At 36.9% G+C, this 22,191-nt stretch overlaps 1 protein-coding gene across 1 annotated transcript in view; it reads left to right on the top strand.

Annotated features, from left to right (window-relative positions):
- COL14A1 (collagen type XIV alpha 1 chain) overlaps positions 1-22,191 on the top strand; it is a gene marked incomplete at both ends in the record, with an annotated part of 124,761 nt that overhangs the window by 79,285 nt on the left and 23,285 nt on the right. Inside the window, 12 exons of the mRNA XM_082015593.1 lie at positions 92-256; positions 1,872-1,910; positions 2,129-2,267; positions 4,378-4,520; positions 5,464-5,573; positions 7,259-7,417; positions 11,880-11,957; positions 12,224-12,310; positions 16,581-16,634; positions 17,041-17,136; positions 18,383-18,436; positions 19,666-19,719. Coding sequence (XP_081871719.1) covers positions 92-256; positions 1,872-1,910; positions 2,129-2,267; positions 4,378-4,520; positions 5,464-5,573; positions 7,259-7,417; positions 11,880-11,957; positions 12,224-12,310; positions 16,581-16,634; positions 17,041-17,136; positions 18,383-18,436; positions 19,666-19,719 — 1,178 coding nt within the window. The remainder of the gene's footprint in view (positions 1-91; positions 257-1,871; positions 1,911-2,128; positions 2,268-4,377; positions 4,521-5,463; positions 5,574-7,258; positions 7,418-11,879; positions 11,958-12,223; positions 12,311-16,580; positions 16,635-17,040; positions 17,137-18,382; positions 18,437-19,665; positions 19,720-22,191) is intronic.

The following is a 22,191-nucleotide window of genomic DNA, read 5'->3' as shown; positions in this document are numbered from 1 at the left end:
GAGAGAAGCCAGTGCAAATACAGTTGTGTTCATACTGTATTTCCACTCTCTCAATGAATGACTCACAAGAGTGTTCTTTTTTGTTTTACAGGATTCAGCTTTTTTGCTATTGGAGTAGCTGATGCTGACTATTCAGAGTTAGTCAATATTGGCAGCAAGCCCAGTGAAAGACATGTCTTCTTTGTGGATGACTTTGATGCCTTTACAAAGATTGAAGATGAGCTGATCACTTTTGTTTGTGAAACCGCATCAGCAAGTTAGCTATTTTGACTTTTACTCGTTTCTAAAATAAGTTTCTAAAATAACTCGTTTCTAAATACTGGGGGTTTTGTAACTATTAGTTTTCTATTAAGAGGTATTCCTGATCCTTTTAACGTAATTTACTGCAGATAGTATAACTCTAATATTATGTCAATAAAATGTTAAGGAAATGAAGGTCTTGTGACTTCAAAATAATTAATGGTTGTTTGCTATAAATCCAGAATACATCCATTGGTTTTCAGAAAGTTATTTCAGATTTGAAACATTGTTAATGGTTCAGAATTAGTCATAAAAAGTTAATTCTATTTTATTTTTAGGCTACTTTAACCATCCGTAAGAGTAGAGTTAGCTACTTTCATTATTACTCAAATCGCATGGCTGATTTATTAATGGAGACCTAATCATCAATATTTATATTGTCAGAGAAAGTATCACAGAATCACTAGATTGGAAAGGACCTTCAAGATCATCAAGTCCAACCATTAATCCAGTGCCACCATGTTCCCTAAACCATGTCCTGAAGTGCCACAGAAGTAGAAGAGTTGTAGCCTAAGGAAAAACATAAAATACACCCAAACTCTTTGAAATCTGTGAAAATGCCACACTTTCAAACCCTTTATAAAAATGAAGGGAAAGACATTCTGGAATACCACCTAATGGTTAGAGGTCAATAATTCACATGCTTTTAGGTGTGTGCCCTCAATATGTTTCCTTATACATAAGCCAGGAAGTAGGCAGCGTATAGCTGATGTTAACAATTTGTGATTGTAAGGAGTCCTTGAGCATAGGACTGTGAGTTACAAGAGCTGGTGAAAACAAATATATTGCTTGTGTCCCATCAATTCTTTGGTTTTGACCATAAACTCTACTTTTAATGGTAGAGAGAACTTTGTTGAGAATATTTAACAGTAGCATTTATTGGTCACTTGTGCTTGTATTACAAAAATGATCTCTGAACACGAGTATCCTGGGGTGCCATATCTGACACCCTGCATCTTGGCTTATTGATTTCCTAGGGGACCTTTCCTGGAAGAGATTAGTGTGCTTTCTTCCCTGCCAGAAGAAAAATATAAAACAGATTTACAACTATGTAAAATGGGTGCAACACATCTTAAGGACTGCATGCAATTCTGGTCTCTGTTGCTCATGAAAGCTATTGTGGAGTTTGAAAAAGTACAAAGAATGCCAGCTAAAGTAATTGAACTTGGGATGGAGTTAGGCTGGAGAAGGTCACAAATAGAGAACTAGGGAGCACTTGGTTAAAACTCAGTATAAGACATACTTTTTTACGCAACAGGCAGTGAATTTGTTGCCACAAGAGGTTGTGAAGGCAGGTTCATAGAAGGATTAGACAAATTAATGGACAACAGATCCATAAAAGGATATTATATGGAACACACAGGGATGTCCCTTTAACATCTTTACTACAACCCGTGTGGATCCTAAGGAGCATCAACTGAATGGAATAGAAAGTGGCCAGTTTGCATGCCCTTCCTAAACAGCATGTCCTTTTGCTACTGTTGGGGATAGAGTATGGGCTGAGTGGATCATTGTTCTGACCAAGTGGGACATCTCTTGTATCCTTAAATATATCTTTCCTTCTTTTCCAGCCTGCCCATTGGTAGTTAAAGATGGCAACAATTTTGCAGGTACAGTATTTTTGTGTTCATTTTTTTTCCCCAGTTTATGGAATCATTTTCATTACCTGATTTTCACAATATTAGGCAATAATTTTCCCTTTATGTTAACAGGTGTTAAACAGATGGTGACATGAAACTCTTTGATGCAACTGGCTTTGTCCTTTTTTTGTTTCCTGTAATGCGCTATTGATTTAAATTAATATAATCTATATTTTGATGTCTTCCAGGATTTAAAATGATGGAAATGTTTGGTTTGGTTGAAAAGGAGTTTTCAGCTGTGGAAGGGGTTTCAATGGAACCTGGTACATTTAATGTTTACCCATGTTACAGACTGCACAAGGATGCCCTCGTATCCCAGCCTACCAAGTACGTATTAAAACATAAAACACATGAATTGTCCAGTGCAGGCAATTATTCATTTCAAGAATCAGTATTTTCACGTCAGAAGAGCAGAGACGCTAGTGTATACCTACATTAGACTAATGAAGGGTGTCTGGTGTCCTGAGTCCTTAATAAGTTTCATTCAAAAGTAGCCATTGTGGGTAAAAGTAGATAAGCCCACTGGCTTTTTTGGGTTTCCCACATGAGCCAGTTTCAGGCTTGTGCCAGTTTAGCACCAAGCAGGTTTGTGCACGTGTACATCTGGACACATTCTAGTGCTTTCGTGAAAGGTGCCTCTGGAAAGTAGGTTGAAGTCTCATAGAGTGGCTGGCTTTGAAGTCTGAGCCAGAGTGGGAACCTGCTTTAGGTGTCCTCAGTCACTTTCTGCATCAGTCTATCCATTCACTGATTTCAAAGGAAGATTATCTTCTTATTGCTGAAATGAGTCTGTGTGAACACTTCCCTGAGAGGCAGGACATAGTTCAGTCACAAGCACTATGTCCAGGGAGAGATATGAAGGAGGCGATGAAGAAACCTCCCATCGAACATTTAGAGTCATTCCTCAGAGAGGAAGGGATGGAAACTCTCCATTTCTTCTATGAACAGTGTGAATGTTGTGTTTGGTTCCTCTCAGTCCAGTCCCCCACTTTGTATTAGCAGTGGCCCTGCTGGATTAAACATGGGAAGATGTAACAAAAAGTATTCTTTAACTGAGATAAATAAGGAAGAAAAACAGTGGGATATTACTTTTAAGGTTTATATTAGATGTCATCTTAGTCTTTTTGTGTGATTATCCTGTTGTGTCCTGGTTGGAGCTATACTTCTTGGAACTGTTTCACATTCCCCGTGTTTAGTTTCCTCCTGGGTCTAGATGGACTGGAATTTCCAAGGATCAGCATTTCTCACTTTTTTCCCTTTCTGCTTCTTTCTAATTGGATCTGCTGCATTTATATGCTCTTCCCTAGCTGCCACCCCAGCCCAATCTTACTGCTTCATTAGGCTCTCACTCCCTTTCGTGGTTGAGAGAATACCTTTCTCTTGATGATCTACAGGTATGTCTGAATAATACCACTTGTTTTTATCATCTCACGTGCACTGAATGTCATTAATGTTATTCTCCTTTTTAAGTTCTGTGTCCCCAAACCTTGTGTTTGCCCCACCCTGCTTACTGCATTTTCTTTCGTTCTTTGTACAATGGGCATACTGTAAGGCTTTGTTCTTACACCTATTGAATTCCTCCTCTTTTCTCTATGGGAAATGTGCAATGCAACATCATGTTTGATCATCTACAGAACATTGTGCAGAAAATATTGATTATATATCACACATGATTCATATCTATACACCTTATATGTGCCAGAAACACTTTAGGAGGAATAGTTCATATTTGGGGAAAAGAAATGTAAATTAAAGAAGTTTAAATTAAATTGGAAGCACTAAATAACAAATTGTAGGAAATGGCATAAAGTAACATACTACTTTTATATCATAAACTTCCACTCTCTTCTGCAAAAATTCTAGAACAGATTGTATTTCTGTATGTATGATTCATTTTGACTTCACTTTCTTATGTATTGGCTTTGAAATGTATAAACTACATTCCCTATAATTTATAAAGCTTCCTGTAACAGTCTCTGTCATTCCTAATTTCTGTCCATTCACGATGATTTAATGACAAAGGACATGTCTATTGAGATTGGTCTTCCAAGCAACTTCTTTTTTCATTGTCTGTAAACCCAGACAATAGCAAAGGTCTTGTGAGTGGCTACTGTTTTTTAAAAGCTTTTAATATAATTAATTCAATCTTTACTTTACACTGACCTCCAATTTGATCTTCAAATTAAAAAAAATAATTAATAATTAAGGGCAATTTTGTAAATTTCAAAGGAAAAGATGATGTCTCCTTTCTTCATGAGTATTCTTTTGATAGTTACCAAGTCATGTAGAAATTGCAAACACTTACTCATATTGCTTCTCAGTCTTGATTTCCAAAGAAATATACAGAATAATAGAATGGGTGTTAAATGAACATCTGGTGAGTAAATTACCAGGTCTAATGTATGTTTCAGTTTAAAAGACATTATTTCTCTTATAGGTATTTGCATCCTGAAGGTCTCCCTTCTGATTACACCATTACGTTTCTCTTTCGTATACTCCCTGACACACCTCAGGAGCCATTTGCTCTTTGGGAGATTTTAAATGAAGAATATGAACCACTGGTTGGAGTTATTTTAGATAGTAGGTATTTTGTGTTTTATCAGTGATTTTTTTCTTCAACTGTATGAATGATTCATTCTGTGTCTAGATTTATTATTGCCAGTGTTTTAAGCTGCTGCCAAAACTACCTGAACCTGGAAGGTGATAGTCTCTAATGGATGTTTTTTAGATTTAATTTAACTGAGTTTAATTTGGAGTTAGAGTCAAATTTTGAGTATACTTCTCTTAAACTGGGAGCAATGATACTGAAATCCAAAGAGCTGTACTAGATGTAAATTGATATAAGGCAGCTACTCCTTTGCTTTTAAAATTTCCACTGCTCTGAATCTGGTTTTAATAGAATCTCTCTTGATATATGCCAGTGTTACTGACAATATGGTATACATAGAGGCGATGCAGTCTGATGGATAGAAGACTTGGAACTAGAGACATGAACTCTTGATGACTCTTCATTTCTACTTGATTTGACTTCCACAACTGTAGAACAGGGATTATAATTTAAAAGGTTTCCATATTTACTGTTGAAAAGATGTAGATACTATGACACCTGTTCTTCATAGCTGCCAATTTTAAGAGATATATTATCTTTCTTACTTATCTTTCTTATGTTTCCTAAAATTTTTTAATTATGTCCCCATGAAATAGGTTGGAATTAGGCATTTAGCTAGCTTGAGGATCCATGCCTGTTCTTGTCCAAGTCACACAGAGGACTAGTGGGGAGAGTAGGATCAGGTAGACATGGGTGAGGTGGACTCCCAACTATTGGCCCATCCTTCCTGTCAGACCAGGAAAGAGCATTTCTCTGAGATAACTTGTTACTTCCAGGTCAGTGTATCACTTCTGAATGTATTTTACTAACATTTGACCTGACATCTTTGATTATCTTTGCTAAACGCAAATTGACCCTTTCAAATCAGACCTTTTCTTCCTCTAACACAGAGCCCTTATTTTTATTCTCACACAGATGGTGGTAAAACTCTGACTTTCTTTAACTATGACTACAAAGGAGATTTTCAAACTGTGACCTTTGAAGGTCCTGAAATAAGGAAGATATTTTATGGGAGTTTTCATAAGGTTAGTAATGGTAACAGGGAAAAAGAGCACTCTGAATAAAGGTTTGGGAGATTTTCATGTTTTGAAGTCTTTCATGTGGTCAACCACTGCCAAAAGAAACGTATTTTGCATATTCAGAATTATCTACCCAACTGTCTTAAGTCTCTTTGCAATATTGGATTAACATTAAACAAATCATAGTTTTTATGCTGGAGCTGAAGTGATCAATTTTAATCTCATGCTTTGTGCCTGAATTTTAGAGTTGATTAAAAATACTTTCCTTGAAAAGTAATTTAGAAATAAATTTTCCGTTTAAGGTTTAAATTGGAAATGTCACTCAAAATTAAAAGAAAAAGTCCAGAAAAAAAATTATCCTTCTTTTGACCAGAGTTGTTATTTTTAAACATATTTGAAGGACTATGCCATGTTGAACTTTTCTTGGCTGTTAGAGAACTTGTAACATTCTTTCCGAAAGCAAATGAAGTAGTGCTAGGATTGTAGCATATACTTGTTGTGGAAGGTGCTTTTGTTTTTCACTTTCATTCCTGATGTTTATATCTTTCCTAAACAAATGAACAAAAAAAAAGATACTGTGGATTGAGGGATAGTATTTACAGATCTTAGCTTTTCTGTACTTCCTTTTAATCGCTGGAGCAAGAAAGGGAAGGTAGGTCAGAGCTGGGATCTAATTCTGACTCTTTTAAATTGTGCTGTGGAGGAATATATTAGGCTTTAGCAAATTCTCCTTTTAAGCATTTTTCTGCATTTTGAATGATGATCCATGCTATACATGTGTTTGAAAGGCACAGCAGACCAAATTCATAGCAGCTTTTCTGTTATTTAGTTCCAGCAGAGCCCATAGGAGGTCTATGGGCTACAAGACTTCTTCCTGGCATTCTCTTCTACACCTTGGGCTCTGATCTCCACGTAGTGTACTGGTATAGAGCAGATACTGCATTTCTACCAGCTCTTCATCTGGTCTTCCCCCCAAAAAAATGTTCTTTCCGTTGCTTAACTGAGAGTTTGCTCATGACAGGAAAATTGTGGCTAGGGTTGTCCTCTCTGCTGGGAATATCTTTGCTGCATCAGCAATGGACAACAGAGTGTGAGTCAAGGCAGAAGGAAGTAACTTCATTGCTGTGCTCGGCTTTTCTGTGCTGCGTTTGATGTGATTTGATTTTTTTTCAGTGGAAGGACTTTGCTATGGAAGTTTTTGCTGTGTGGTTATTATATAATTTACAGGCTAAATTTTCCTACTTACTTTTGGCTTTTGCAAATGGCTATAAAGGATGTATTGGTGATATCCAGTGCTCTATAGCAGGAGCATACAAGGCCCAGGAATTATTACTGACCACGTAAATCAAAGGTTCTTTGGGATCAGGGTGGGATATAAACATTGTGTAGACCTTTTGTCAGGGATAAATTATTTTCTTACTAAATAAATTATGTAAGGTGACAATTTGTATGCAGGTGTTCCATAAGCAGAAAAATAAGATAAATTCATTAAACAGATTAGAATCGTAAAATAATTCAGGTTGGAAGGGACCTCTAGAGGTCATCTAGATTATTTACTGTGGGTGATTCTCTGAGTTTCATTAGCAACGATGGAGTTAGGAGTGCAGTTCAAAAAATGCCCCCCTTGTCCCAGGAAATTAATGTATCCTATGTGCTCCTTTGTATGTTAAAGCATTTTTTGTTTTCCTTAGTTGCATGTTGTTATCAGCAAGACTACGGCCAAAATAATAATTGACTGCAAGCAAGTAGGTGAGAAGACCATTAATGCAGCAGGGAATATTAGTTCTGATGGCATAGAAGTGTTGGGGAGAATGGTCAGATCCAGAGGACCAAGAGACAACTCTGCGCCAGTGAGTAGAATAAGAACAATTCTTTAAACCACTTAAAATATTCTAAAAACAAGTGCTGGGGATCTTTGCAGTTAGTTTTAAGTTGAAGCAGAATGAACTCGTATTTGAAACAGTAAAGTTCCAGCATTTCAGAAATTCTGCAAAAGTCTGCAATATCTCTCAACTTTGGCAAAATCTATTTTTGACTGTTTTAATAGACAAAAACACTGGATCATCATTGTTCAAATATTATTCTCAAACACATATGTGAACAGTCAATACATTCAGATATGACTTGTGTTCCAAACTTCATTACATAGACTAATACAATGTATAACTCCTTTGCCTTGGAATCATTTAAACTTTGTTTTGAGTGATAATTATTCCCCATATCTCTTATTCCCTTTTACTCTGTTTACCCTAAGCACACACTCTGTTCATTAAATAATTGAACTGGTTTGATACAGACGGTCCCCCAAAGTCCCTGTCTTAATATATCTAGTTCTTTTATAATATAAAATATTTCAAATGTGAAAGATCCTCCCCAAGTTTAAGTACTCTTTCATTCCTCTGAAATTATTCTCCTAGAAGCAGTAATTGATCATTCTGTTTGCACAGCAACCTATGGGAGTCTTTCCATGTTGCTTCAGCTGTCATTAAGAAGGTTTGTTTGGGTTTTTCAGGTAGATTTCGTTTTTGAAGAAGAATTGACAATCTCACAATGATCTTAGGAAGGCTTCTTTGCCATGCAGTGCTGTTTGCTAATTTTCTTTGAACTTTCTTGACCTTAAAATGAGGCTAGCAGAGAATGTGAACCTTGAACTCAAGGCTTGATTTGAATAGGAATGAGGTTTCAGAAATGCATTTACTTGCTACTGTATGGAAATACTCTTGTTTAGTAAAAAATAAGCCCTCAGAATATATCTCTGTGTACAGAAAGAGCCTTTAGGCCTCAAACTTATGGATAATAATTATATGAAGCCTGTAAAGACAATTACACAGAGAAACCTTTGTAGTCACATTTCAATAGAAACAGAAAAAGGCAAACTTAGGAAATCTTGGAATTAGAGAAGGCTTTGTAAAGAAGTGGAAAGAAGTTATGTCTTTTATTAGAATCTAGGAATCTAAAGAAGAGAAGTCAGACTGCCCACTCGCTGAAAAATTTGGTTTTGTTCAAATGAACTGTAAAATTGACGTAAGACTACAAATGTGTAGCTGAAGATGAAAATTCTTTGCTCCATAGTACTGTTTAGCTGCCTTCAAGTATTACCTCATATACCAAATTACAAGCAGGTCAAGAAAGCACACCAATATTCTTTAAAGTCTCCAATTCTGCACATTTTATTCATATTGAGTAGAACATGTGTGAATAGTGACATCTAAGGCATGAATGAGTTGGTTTCCTCTATTCCAAAAATTAGAGGACATGAAAGGAAGCTAGTAGGAGGCAGGATTGAGCTGCTTCTCACAACAGGTAGTAGATCAGTACACTTCCTTACCGTAGAATTTTGTGGGTGCTAAGTATTTATACAGGTTGTAGGGAAGCCTGGAGAAATGAATGAAAGGGAAATATTGATTGTTAACAAGTCTGGGGCAGGAAGTCCCTGATCTGAAAGTGATTGGAAGCTAGTAGACTATAAGGTAGAAGTATGAGTTCTACCCTTGTGCTTCATTAGATATCACTTGTGACACTGTTGGAAATAGAAAACTGAGATTTAGTCCATTCCAGTATCTTCACAGTTTTAAGAGGCTTATGAAGGCATGCATACAACAAAAATTCCTTTTTGTAATACATTTTAAAAATTGTTTTGAATTTATATGAAAATTAGGGTTTGTCGATAATTCTGAAAAGTTATTTTTTCATCGGCTGTATTTTCATGAAATGCTTTAATCTTAGTTTTAGAGATGCTTATTACATAAAATAAAAACAGGCAGGCAGTTATTTTGGAATGAAATTGTTGATGTTTTCTTCTGACTATACTCACATGGAACAGTTTAACACTGTCAGAATGTTTTTAGTGTATTGTTTTTATAAATGAATCCATTGCAAACACCTGCATTTTGCAAAACATTTCAATTTTGAAGGTATTTAATTGTATCAGAGTTTTTTTCCCTTGATGCATATGGTGTGCAACAGTTCAATGAACAGGCAGAAATAAGATAGATAGGACTAAAAGGGGGTTAGGCTGATGGTGCCTAGTCCTTTTAACAACCCTTAATCATGAGGTGTCTCTGGATTAGGCACTCCAGCCAGCTGGGGCAATGAAACCTGACTGTTGCATGCAGCAAGTAATGTTCTTTATTCCTTCAGTGGGATTTAATGAAAAGTCCAGCTTTAAAATATTTTTAATTTACAATTCACAAACCTTCTCTTTATTGCTATTTCCTTTTCTTTTAAATGTAACTTGTTTACGTCTGTGTATATATATTGTTAAAAGAAGTAATGCGTGATATGGTCTGCTCTTGAGAAATCTTTGCAGAACTGTAGCCTGATCAGGTGGGGATGGGCAGACTTTTCTGTCTTACTAGTTCTGCTTGCAGGGCTGAATATTTAGAAAGCAAAATCTCTATGAATACAGAGAATTATGAATAAATGTTTAACAGTAGCAAAGAAAGCTTTGTTTAGTTATTTAACTTGAGTCAGAGCAACCCACATAATATTTTAAAATAAGAATACTGAGTCATTCAACATTTGGGTGGTGAATACAGCAATTCAACGAATGTCTATTTGCTCTTTATTTTACACCAGCACGTGTTATCACTATGGAGCTCTAGATTGTCTAATCCAGAGAAAACGAATGCATATACATGCCTGTGTGGGACTGCATAAATTTAGCCAATACTGTCAACCTTTCCTTTGCTCAGGATAGCATAATAGCTTGGGATGGACTGGGTTTCGGAAAAAATGGCAATACTACTTACTTCTGAACCTAAGACGCTTTCTGCACAACCAGCTCAGGTGTTCCTGCATGCCTTTTCTGGGATGTCTTATATGCTCAAGTGTAGTATCATCCAAATGCCCTGGGTCATTCTCAGTCCCAGAGCAGTATGTTCGTGTGCTCAAGTTAATGAGTCCTCCCGAAATTACTAGCTTTGGGATGCGTAGCAAAGAGGCATCTAAGTAGCTCCACCAGGAGCCAGCTTGCATTTGACATAGCCAGGGACACAGAGTTGCTGGACACAGGATAGACCTTTGTGGAGCCAAACCAAGGGTCCAAAAGCTGCCTTCATGCTGCACTTCAACTGTCTAAGGCGTTTAGCATGGAGCCAGCTCACGTGTGTCTGCATCTGTAGTACAGCATATCTACAAACTAGTTAATCTGCTGGTAGGTAAGAAGCATTTCTATGTATATGAAAGTATTCCTTCATTTAAAATATAATAGTTGACTTATATAAGAAAAAAACTAGGCAAAACTGAAGGTGCTTATACATAGGGTGCATATACATAGCTTATTGTTACAGCTTTAGAAGCAATGCAGCTTTAAGAAAATCTTTGAAATCACTCCTCTGTTGTAGTGTTAAAATAATGCCACTGAAAACAATAATGGGAGCAAAACCAAAGAGAGTTCGATCTCTAGCAGTTCCTCAAATTTTTTAACATGTGGGGTTAATTTAATGGGACGTTCTGTTCCCTTCCCCTCTCTATTCAGTATGCACATAAATGAAGCATGGAAAAAGAATAAAAATAGCAACAGAAGAAAGCTTCATCTCTCTAGACCCCTTTGTTCAGTTCAAGGCTGTAAATGAGACAATTGGTGTTACTGTTGAGTCCTATTTAGTATATTTTTTCTGAGTACCTAGCAGCCATTATTTTCAACAAATGTGTGTGTTCTCATAGATCAAATTTGTGTCTAAACCACGTTCCCAGACCTGTGGTGGGAATTTTCTTTTCTGACCATTGTTGTCATGTGTTGAGCAAGCTTTCCACCATCCTTAAACTTTCATTGCCTGGGGATAATATGGATACGAGAGGGCATATTCTAAAGTAAAATAGAACTGGAGAAGATGATAAATATTATTTGTGGCTCAGCTCCAGTGTAAGAAATAGGCTACAGGAGACTTTTTGCCAGATAAAATCTGAGCACCAGACCAATGGGTTAAGAGAAATTACTCAGTTTTGAGAGGCTGAATTCACTTTCACCTAACTCTTAATGCCACCTTTGCTAGGAAAAAGGTATCAGGAGGCACCATTGGGCAAAATCAGGAGTTTAGTCAAGGAAGTGGGGATAATCCAACAAATGTCTGCAGTATTTAACCTCTAACAGCTTGCTTAATCCATGTGATGTTTGATAGTTCAGACAATTTGGTTAGAAGATAAGCCTTTTCATTTAAGCGTATTTGTGGCGAGCTGCTTGAAGTTGATACCCTTTCCTCTGTCTAATCTGAGTACTTGAATCAAGGTGGCTTTTCTTGCTGATGGCTCTGTTTTGCACCAATCTTACAACTAACAGTCATTTTGTACATCACCCTTGTTTTGAAACAGCTGCAGTTACAGATGTTTGACATTGTTTGTGCTACCTCATGGGCCAATCGGGACAAATGCTGTGAGCTTCCTGGCTTGGTAAGAAACTTCTTTCAATAATTGTAAAATTTACCTTTTGCTTTCCACTTTGAGACAAATGTTTTAATGGAAATGGACAGTTAAGAGTTTTCAAAAAAGCCCAAGTCTGCTTGGATTACTTGTCCTATTGAAAGTCAATGTGATATATGTTTCTAAATCAAGTAGGTGCTTTTGAGGCATCCACATAGTACTCTGTCTTAGATTCATAAAGTTCTTAACTTCTGAAGCAAAGTTTTTGTCATCATTCTTTTCCTATCTTTCCTTAGAGAGATGAAGAAAATTGCCCTGCCCTTCCTCATGCTTGTTCCTGTTCAGAAGCTAATAAAGGTCCCCTTGGACCTCCTGGACCACCGGTATGATTTTATTCGGGTTTGTAGTCAACTGTACCAAATAGTCCACTGGCCACCTTCATTCCAAGACATGGATATATACTGCCATTGTATAACTACTAAGGTTAAATTAGGGTTTTAAGTATTGGCAAAGCGATAAAATTACATTCAATTTATAGCAAAGATGCCAAGATATTACTTGGCTGTAAAAAACCTTCTCACCCAATAAGTCAGTCAAATTTTAATGGCTTCATCAAGATTTGAAGCAGTTAGAGTAAACTTTAGACCTTGAATCCTGTTACATGTCTGTAGCATTAGTAAATATGTAATAGTGACATTTATTTTCAATTTTTTAATCACCTTCTATCTGTCTACTCTAGGACATGTGTATTAAATGTAGCTTGAGTTTACCTTTCTGAAATGCTCAATTTACAATATTCTTATGAATTAAAGCTATGGGGTATGACAATGTCACTTGTGTGATAAATGATGAAAGAAGACTTTTCTGTCTTAAAAGCCCTACCCTAAGTACAGTATTTATTGGAAAGCAGGACTGAAAGTGCTGGTTCTTCTGAGAGCTGCTAGAGGCAGAGAGGTTCCCCAAAGCAGTGAAGGGAGGAGAGGATAAAATGACCTGGCTTCAGTGAAAGTTGAATTGAAACTTTTTCTAGCTTGCCAGTGAATGATGAAATACACACTGTCACAATTTTTACCTGTACTTGGTGGTGTTGCTTTGATAGCACTAATCTAATTGTTTACTGTGTAAATGTTAAGTTAAATATAAGTTCCTTGCGTAACTGGTGGAAGTAGATAGTCTCTTCTAAAAGACAATTATTTAACTTTCCTTCTATCTCAGTGTAGAATCTTAGAAAGATGGGATAAATGTCCTTTCTCTTTACTGGCTTGTGGAAAAACTCAGATAATGTATCAGACCAGACAACTGAGATACGGGTCACTGAAGTTAGATAACTCAATCTCACATCCTGAGGCTGTTTTTTAGCAGTTTAGGAAAGTTGTAGGCTCTGTTTGCAATGGTCTGTTATTTGTTTGGTTTAATGGGAATCCTAACTGGGATGTTTGTAGAACAGTCGTGTTTTTTCTTTTACAGCTAGATTGATAACTTTGGCATCCTAGGGCTGCTTGCTAAGTTAGCTTGAGATGAGGCCCTCTTGTGAACAAGTTTGAACTGCATGTTTCTCTGCTTCTACTGTGTCCTGGATGCTCCAAGAGCATATTTTGAAGAGAAAAAGACAGAGAAGAATGTGAAGGAAAATAAGTTTCTGAAAAGGTTCAAGTACACAAATTACATGAGATACATGTTCAACCACAAAATTAACTTGCACATAAGATATTCATGTAGTAGATCCTAGCAGACGCTTATCCTAGTAATAACTCAGAAGTTAGTCTTTCTGCAAGAACTGTTCTTCAAGCTCTGGTACAAAAACTTTAAAAGGAACTCAGAAAGTACACTGAAGAGGTGTATCTTGAACATGGAAAAATTATTGTGTTCTCCTATTTGAGTGTAGGTTATAAATCGAGTATGGATTAAGGTTTTAACTTCTGTATATAGGTGTCCAATTTGTGTTTTGTGAAAAAGGCAATGGGATAATACACACAAAAATGCAACTGAATTAGAGTACTTTGACCATATTTCATAGTAAAATAAAAAATATTTAAAAATTATTTGACTGGAAGGATGTGTGTTACTATAGTTCAAAACATAGAGATCAGGAATTGCTAAAGCTTAACCCAGCAGTAAAATAATGTACTTCTATTTATTACATTTAGGACTAACAATATTTTGAGTAGCATACTGCCATGAAGAGGAGGCTTCAAATCAAGCAGGAAAATCACGGCCTAGGCAGGGGAGTATGTGATTCTGGAACGTGGTGTCTTATGAGTGATACTTTTTTGCCAGACAGTTAGGTAGCATAGCTCTGGAAAAAAGAAAGAAGCCTAGGAAAAAGCAGAGCAAAAGAATAAAGTCAGCGTTCATCCCCACGCCAACCGAAAGCCAGAAAGTCACATGTACTGTGTCTGGTCAATACTGCTCCAAGTCGTTAAAATGCCACGTGACTTTTCTCTAAGCCAAGGATTTTTCTGCTTAAGGGATCAGGATTCTACCATGTAGCCAGTTTTAGACATTAGACTAAAAAGATTCCAAATAAAAGGCTTCCATTTGTGTGGGATAGTATCTCTGGAAACATTTTTTTAAGCTCTTTTAGGAAGTGGGTCATTTTGGGTAAGACAAAGTATCATTTAGAGTTAAGATTATCTGGCAGATTTCACTATGGGATACTATTTTTATGGCTTAATCTTTGCCAGAATTTGATTGTGCTGTCTGAAGTTCCCCACGCAAAGTAAAAGTAAGATAGCACACAAACTTGATGTCTGCATTTTGAAAGATGTGCTGCAGAACTGGAGAAGGTGAGGAAAGAGACAAAAAATATTGGATGAGGTTTAATTTAATTTAATCTCAAAAAAATATTGGAGAGGTTTAATTGCAATGAAAAGCTCTCAGTGCTTCATAGCACTATTAAACTATTAAAAAGAAATAAGAAAGTGACTTGATAACAATTGATTAAGAACTGTTTCTGGGGGAAAGCACTGGCTATTAAGAAGTTATTCAAAATAAGAGAAAAAGGCATAACAGGAATTCTTGGCTAGAAGTAGAAGCCAAAGAAATAAAATATTTGAAATTAGTCACACAAGCTTAGTAGTGCTGGGGAATAACCACCAAAACAAGTTTATGAGAAAAATGAGGGAGGCTTTTGTGATCTTTTCATCTTAAATCAATGCTTTTCTGGAACTTGTGCTTTTACCAAGCAAAGGTCACTGCGTTCAAAACATGGATAAGTGAACCAAATGCAGTATGAATCTTAAAGCATATGATCTAATGGCTCACCATCAAGCTATTTTTAAGTATATATTCTTACTCAGTAAAAATGCAATGTTTCTGAGAACAAAATGGGAGAAAACAGTGTGATTTTGTTTATGTTAAAAAGTTGCAGTTATTTTGCTGAGTATTTGCATAGGAATTCTTAATCTGAGAGAGAGGTAGGAGAAAGGGTGGAGGGAGCTGCTGGGCTGGAATGCAGAAATGCGACGACTTGGAATTTGGGAACTGGCAACTGGAACACAGTTCTGTGGGGAGCATGGGATGAGATTTTAGAGTCGGAGCTGACTGTGATGGAATGGGTCATGGCCATAGAGCTGTGAGATGGAAGTGAGAAGACTGAAAGAGCTAGGACAAGGAGTAGAAAACTGCTCTGTGATCACACACATTAAGACTGTATCACGATACCTTCATTGAAGAGCAAGAGTACTCTAGTACTTCCAAACTTTTCTGTTATTTGCATTCCTATTTAAAGGCTCCTAGATACTACATATGCATTTAATATGACAAGCATATTTTCTATTTTTATGTCTTTAATGTAACTGCTGTTATTTTTATAAGTACTTATTGTAGCCTCTAAAGAACGCTCTTCAGTTATGGTGCCTACTTGTACAAGGTCCTTTTTGAGTACAAAGAAGGGCAGAATCCCTCTAAAGCTCATATCCCAAGAGATTAAGCAATATACTCAGGTGGGGGAAGAGGGAAATTGATCTGAAAAAAGTGAAAAAAACACACTTTATTTACGCTGTCCTAGAGGACAAAGCACATGCAGCATGTATATGCAAAACACATTCATGGCAGCCATCCATAGATATATGCAACTCCAGTGTCTCAGACAATACTAATAAAAAAGACAACAGCTGGTTAATAAATGTTTAACAGATGTAGGCACCACTGAAGAAAGCGAAAAAGATAAAAATGGGTAAAAGAGTGTTTTACCTAAGAGTAGCTCTAAATTAAACCATGGTAAGTGTAGTAGTAGTTGCCCTTGCTGAAAAATATTCCTTAGTCATTGGAAACACAGACATTAGCAATGTGGTGATTTTGGTGAGAACAGACAGATGTGCAGGAGGTTTCAACAACTGGAAGGGAACCCATGACCACATGTATACATTTCCATCCCTATTGTAGCTTTCAGTGTTATTTTGATGCTTACGTGTTGTGCATTCTTGGCTCTAGAAAGTAGTCACATCTGTGTTTAAATCTGTTCCTGTGTATGGCCACACTTAAGTATGTTCTCAGTTTAGTTACTCCAGTGGAAGGATATGGACAGGTTATTCACTAATTCCTGAACATTGATTCAGGAGCAAGAAAAAACTGTTTTAGCTTCTCTGGATTTCATTTTTGTTTATTTGAGAGTTTTGGTTTTCAGCAAGTCCTTGTGCTTGTGCTTCACAGGGTGGTCCAGGTGTCAGAGGTGCCAAAGGTCATCGTGGCGATCCGGGTCCAAAGGTACTTTGTACAGCACTTTACAGTTGTCACATGCACAGGTTCTTGGTTTATCTCTGCTGCCTGTAAACCTCCAAATGAATTCCAGATTACCTCTGATGTCGCCAAGGAAAAAGCACAGTGAAATGCCATTGGCGTTTGGTGTGTCTCTTTTCATAACAATTGCTTGTCCTGTTTGTTCCTTGATAAAAAGATATAAAATTCAGAATGCTGCTGTCACAGCATAAATCTTCATTTTTTTTGTACTTATAAAGGAACCAGGCAGTTTTAAATTGAACCCTCACTGCTCAATCAAATGTTAACCCATATTTCAGATGTTTTTGAGTCTATTGGTATTTAATTCTTCAAACAGAAGCTGCCTTTGTCCATATGATAAGAGTTTAACTGATGTGTCCTGTGCTACTTTAAGGGACCAGATGGACCTCGAGGTGAAATTGGTGTTCCTGGACCGCAAGGACCTCCAGGACCACAAGGACCCAGTGGACTTTCTATTCAAGGGCTTCCAGTGAGACTTCTAAAATCAATAGGGTTCTTTCCTGTGACGTTTCGAACAGTACATCTCTTAGCCTAGACCAAAATACCTTTTGTGTCCTGATCAGAATCTGAATTTCAGTATTTGAGGTGAAATCACACATTTGTGTTTAACCTATAGTGGATGTGCGTTCAATGCCAACATTCCTGTTTTTATTTGGATCTGAAATTTTAGTTAGCTGAAGGGATTTGATTGCAGGTTGAATATGACCCAGGTATTAGCATTCAAGCCTGGAGACAAGTGAAAAAAATGGCAGTGGGGTTTGTAACATGGCCCTAAACCAAAATATTAATATTTTATCTTTTTCTGATTGTGGTATTGCTCACTGCAGATCAGTTCTGACTTGAAAGGTATACCCAAGCAAGAACACCATATTCACTGCCAAAATTAAGCAATAGTATTCTCTACACTTAGAGTCTGTCATCTGAGGAGATGATTAGGCCTGAAGTTTGCAATGCTGTTGTGAAATAACTAAATCTCATCATAAAGACACATTGGTAGAATAATGAACCAGCAGCACTAATCTTGTTTAATATATGTCACCGGTAGGTGGGTACACACAAATCTTGAAAGATAGCAGATGTATATCTTTTTCTGCTAGACTTTTTTTTCAAAATTTACTATGGTGTAATACACTTTCTTCTTTTTACCCCGTCTATATGATACTGCTGTACAAAATGATTTACCAAAGCTGTATATTCTTGATAATGCTGTCATCAGAGAATAATACACAATACATTCATTATAAGAATACTTATTTGATACAGAAATTGTGTTTCTGCATAAAATTTAATTAAATGAGTTTATTATCTAGAAAAGTATATCTTTGTCATACATATGTACTGTAGAAACATGTCTAGTTTCCATAGAAATCCATTGGTTTCATCATTATAGGAAATACTTCTGAGGGCTGAAGAGAAACATATTTCTTTGAAGAGAAAAGAAAATAAATACCTTTTTTGTAACATAATGGCTGTAGTTTTGTCAGGTTAATTCTGAAGTGTTTTAAAATGAGTTTAATTTTCTTTATTTTCTATTTGTAAATTCTTCATTTACAGTTTTGCAAATAGAGTCTGTAGGTTTGCTTTCAGCAGGAAAAAAATAGTCACTTTTCTTATTGGTTGCTTGGTGGTTTTTTTCTAAAGAAGCTGAAAAGAACTATTAAAAATCGGAAAGTAACCATGTATTTGGTTTACTATGTGTGATTCTTAATTTGCAGGGGCCACCAGGTGAAAAGGGAGAGAAGGGAGATCTTGGTTTTCCTGGCTTGCAGGTATTCCCTAAGTTATTGTTTAACCTGTCACTTAATAATGAAGTTTGAATGTTGAATTGACATCATTGTGAATTTAGGGTACATATTCACAACCGTGGAGAAGCGTGTTGTGGGATGAATTTGAATAGAGATTTAGAATCAAGAACCTAGGGTATGCTGGTGTGCATTGACCAAATCATTCAGGGCCTGAAGAACTGGTTACATTCTTGACCTTGTTTAACACTGAAATTTGGTCTCTGTAGCCTCAAAACCTATCCACTCTTAGATTTCTGCTTACATAGTGAACAATTAACATCTGCTTGTTTTCACTTTAAACCCATTGAATTCCTCCTGGAGTTACCTAGGAGGACAGATCAGGCACTTAATAATTTTTGATGCCATCTTTCACCAGATCGGCATCTTAAAATCTGTAGTATTCAGTGAATCTTACTCAGTTTGGTGTCTGGTGTTTAGTCTGGATATTTCACTCCCATTTAGTGCTGCTTTCCAGGATCATTTGCTCTTCGCTTTTCAGATGCTCTTCTTCTGCTGATTATATCCATCCAGTATTTGTTGGTTGTTACCAGGTTCCTCCCTCTTGTTCATAAGTGCTAGGGGTGGTAAGCTCACACAGTGTTGTTAGCCTTCTGGACCACCGCAGTAATGGTCCCAGACTGCTGTTCTGCAACCTTCATAAGCCAGAGAGTGACATTTCCTCTGAACAATGGGGAACTGCTGGATGTAACTTGTAATCCTGCTTAGCCAGGCTTTCCCTTTGATATTGCTGCACGGCCTTCAATGTTTCCAGGGTCTCACCAGAGCAGAGTAGAGGGGCAGAATTGCCTCTCTCAACCTGTATGGTAACAGACGCCATTTTAGCAATGAGAGGAAAAGCAGTTGTATTTTTAGGTACTGATGTCATACAGTGGAGTTACACTGACATGACACTGGAATGATGTAGGAAATAAAGCTGTTTTCATCTTAGTGGCACAGGAAGCCTGAATTGATGAGATTTTCAGTATTCTTAACAGAGGATTGTAGTGAGGGGGTACGAAGCCTGTGCATGTTAACAATGTGTGTTTAACCATCTCTCATTTCACAGAAATACCTTCTTTACTGAAACTGAACTCCCTAGTTCTGTTTATCCAAAACATGTTTCCAAAAGCATGTCATACAGTTTCACGGGAAAGTGACTTAGTTGAATTCTGTTAACTTGATGTCATTATTTGCCCTCTCTTTATAATGCTTAGGGTGTCCCAGGAGCATCAGGTTCACCTGGAAGAGATGGAGCTCAAGGTCAAAGGGTAAGGTAAAATGAACATGTTTTGCGTTTGTTTTAAGAGTTTCCATTCCATAATGGATATGTTTCCCAGCATGGTTGTTTTATTATAGTTGTGTCACTTGTATTCTGTAACTTCTGGAGACCCATATCACTGTGCCAATCAACAGAGAAGACAGAGATAGGGTGGCGTATCCTTCCACCTGCTAGATCGGCGTTAAGAAATACTAGACGAGGATGAGGAGCCATGCACTATGTTTGTGTTTAATGCATTTGATAGGAGTAGATGTCACTAGTGTCCAGCACTGCCAATTAGTTCATTTGCTTACACATTTAAAATGAGGTGGTGGTTAAATGGTACATAATTAGCATGCAATGCAATGCAATGATCTAAATTTGCTTTCTAGCTAATGAATAACAGAAACAAATACAAGGGAATGTAATACTGAATGTAAAACAATACCTGTAGAAACTGCTGACATAAGGAAAAGTTGAAGAATATAAAAATGTAGTCAACCATATTCTGCTTCTGCTAGAACGAATGAAGATACAGTCTGTCTAGGAATTGGTAAAAAAGTCTTCATATTCATGTGTGCAGTTAAACCTCTACGTCCTCCTCCCTGCATCCTTGGGGAGACTTTTGTTTCATCATTAGACAGACGCTGGAAAGTTATTGTTAGCATAATACTAGGTTACCGTCTACAGCAGAAGTTCATGATTAAATATGACTTTTCAGTTTCACTTGAACAAGATTTACATATTCATAAACCTTTTTTGGATATGGTAATGTAACTTGAACTTCAGAGAAATCTGGACCTTCTTTGGATTTCTGGCATTAACCTGAGACCTTGTTATTAAAAAAAACAACCTATAGTGAAATGTGTATTTGAGCTCACTATTGTGAATTTAAGAATTGGCATATTCCACTGAAGTTACTGTAGAATTTGGGCAATGCATAGATAATAATTTTATTAAGATAAAGATTTACACAACATTATCATCAGATGAATAACCTTAATAGCTTTCAAATTTTCAATTAAGTTGTGTTGAAATATGAAGGTAAATATATTCCTTTTCCTACTTTATAATACCGTGATGCCTCCTTCTGTATGTAAGCTCAATTTTGCATGTTTTTAATGTCTTCTTTTTGACTGTATTGGGACTTTTTCCCTCTAAATTCCCCAAGCTTGATGTCACCCGTTAATAAAGACCTGGAGCCTGATGGACATTTGGATTTTTGCCACCATGCTGTCTAATCTTGATGATAGCCAGGTTGAGGGGACTTGGTGCTAGACACTGTACGTGAGTGGTATGTGCCTCCTCTTTCTGCATTCCTGATCACAAGGCAGACTGAGCATTCTGCAATTCAGAGACAAGACAACTCCGTGTTTTTACTTTATTCTGGAGCTCACTTTCTATTTAGGAGAGGAGGCCCTCAGCCATTCCTTGATGTCAGCCAGCAGTTCAGAACTGATCTAGTTCTCCCACGTGGAAGTCAGCAGGTTGTTGCAGAGAAATGGCATTTCTGAGAAAAGCTGCGGGGAAGACTAGTGCAGCAAAGGCTTTTGATACAGCCTGGAAAGGTCATGCAGTGCTTATCCTGTAGAAGACCCCAGTGTTGTCTATAATAAGGCAGGGCAATTACATAAATTGCCAGTTTTTATAGATATGGTAATCATGCTTGGTTCATGTGTTCCCTTTCTTCTGGTGTTAATCAAAGTAGCTGGATAAATAGCCTAGATCTCATAAAATGAGGTCTGTTAGCCTGTTATTGTCTCTGTGTGACTCTTGTGCAATATTGTGCAGCAGCAATTATTTCTATGGCAACAAATAATGATGTTATACTAATTTTATGGTGTTGTTACTCATTTGATTCCTGTGAAGTTATGACAACATAAAATTGCTTTTAATAGGTGAAGATTCAAACCAATGATTTCACCACTGTCCCTTTGAAAGCTAAGCAGTGGAGAAAGGCATAATTGTAAAGGGCGTACCTGCAGCGACAGCAAAGGGGAACTGGAAAATTCCCGAGAAGTAAATTGCCTTTTTGTATAGTGTTCCTTTTGTTGGGCTTCCTCCCGTTAGCCAAGATGCCAAACTGTTTTGCAGCTATTATACTACTAGAACTGAGATTTTCTATTATTCTTAGCCTAAGCATCATTTCGTCATTAGTATTTATTGTTCATTGAAATACTTTAAATATAGTGATACCAGTGCTGTAAAGTACTTAAACAGATGGCTTGATCACACTGATTTTAATGGGAGGTAAGCACGGAACTGATATTTATTGCGAGATCTCTGAGAGCTTTGCTGAACTGGGGACAATATGGTATTAAACTCAAGTAGTCCTGAAATGGAGACTTTTTTCCTTCTAGTTACTGGTAGTTGGAATCACTTCATTTTTACAGTTCTTTTACCTTCTTTATAGTTTTGATTTCTAGCGTTCATCATTTCTGGTTTTATTGTTGAAATCAGTTGACAAATGGTCTTTTTTTCC

The sequence above is a fragment of the Phaethon aethereus genome, assembly GCF_964289735.1.
Source record: "Phaethon aethereus genome assembly, chromosome: 2".
In the NCBI taxonomy this organism is placed as follows: domain Eukaryota; kingdom Metazoa; phylum Chordata; class Aves; order Phaethontiformes; family Phaethontidae; genus Phaethon; species Phaethon aethereus.
The sequence above is the reverse complement of the archived record's forward strand: the minus strand, read 5'-3'. Positions and strand labels throughout refer to the sequence as shown.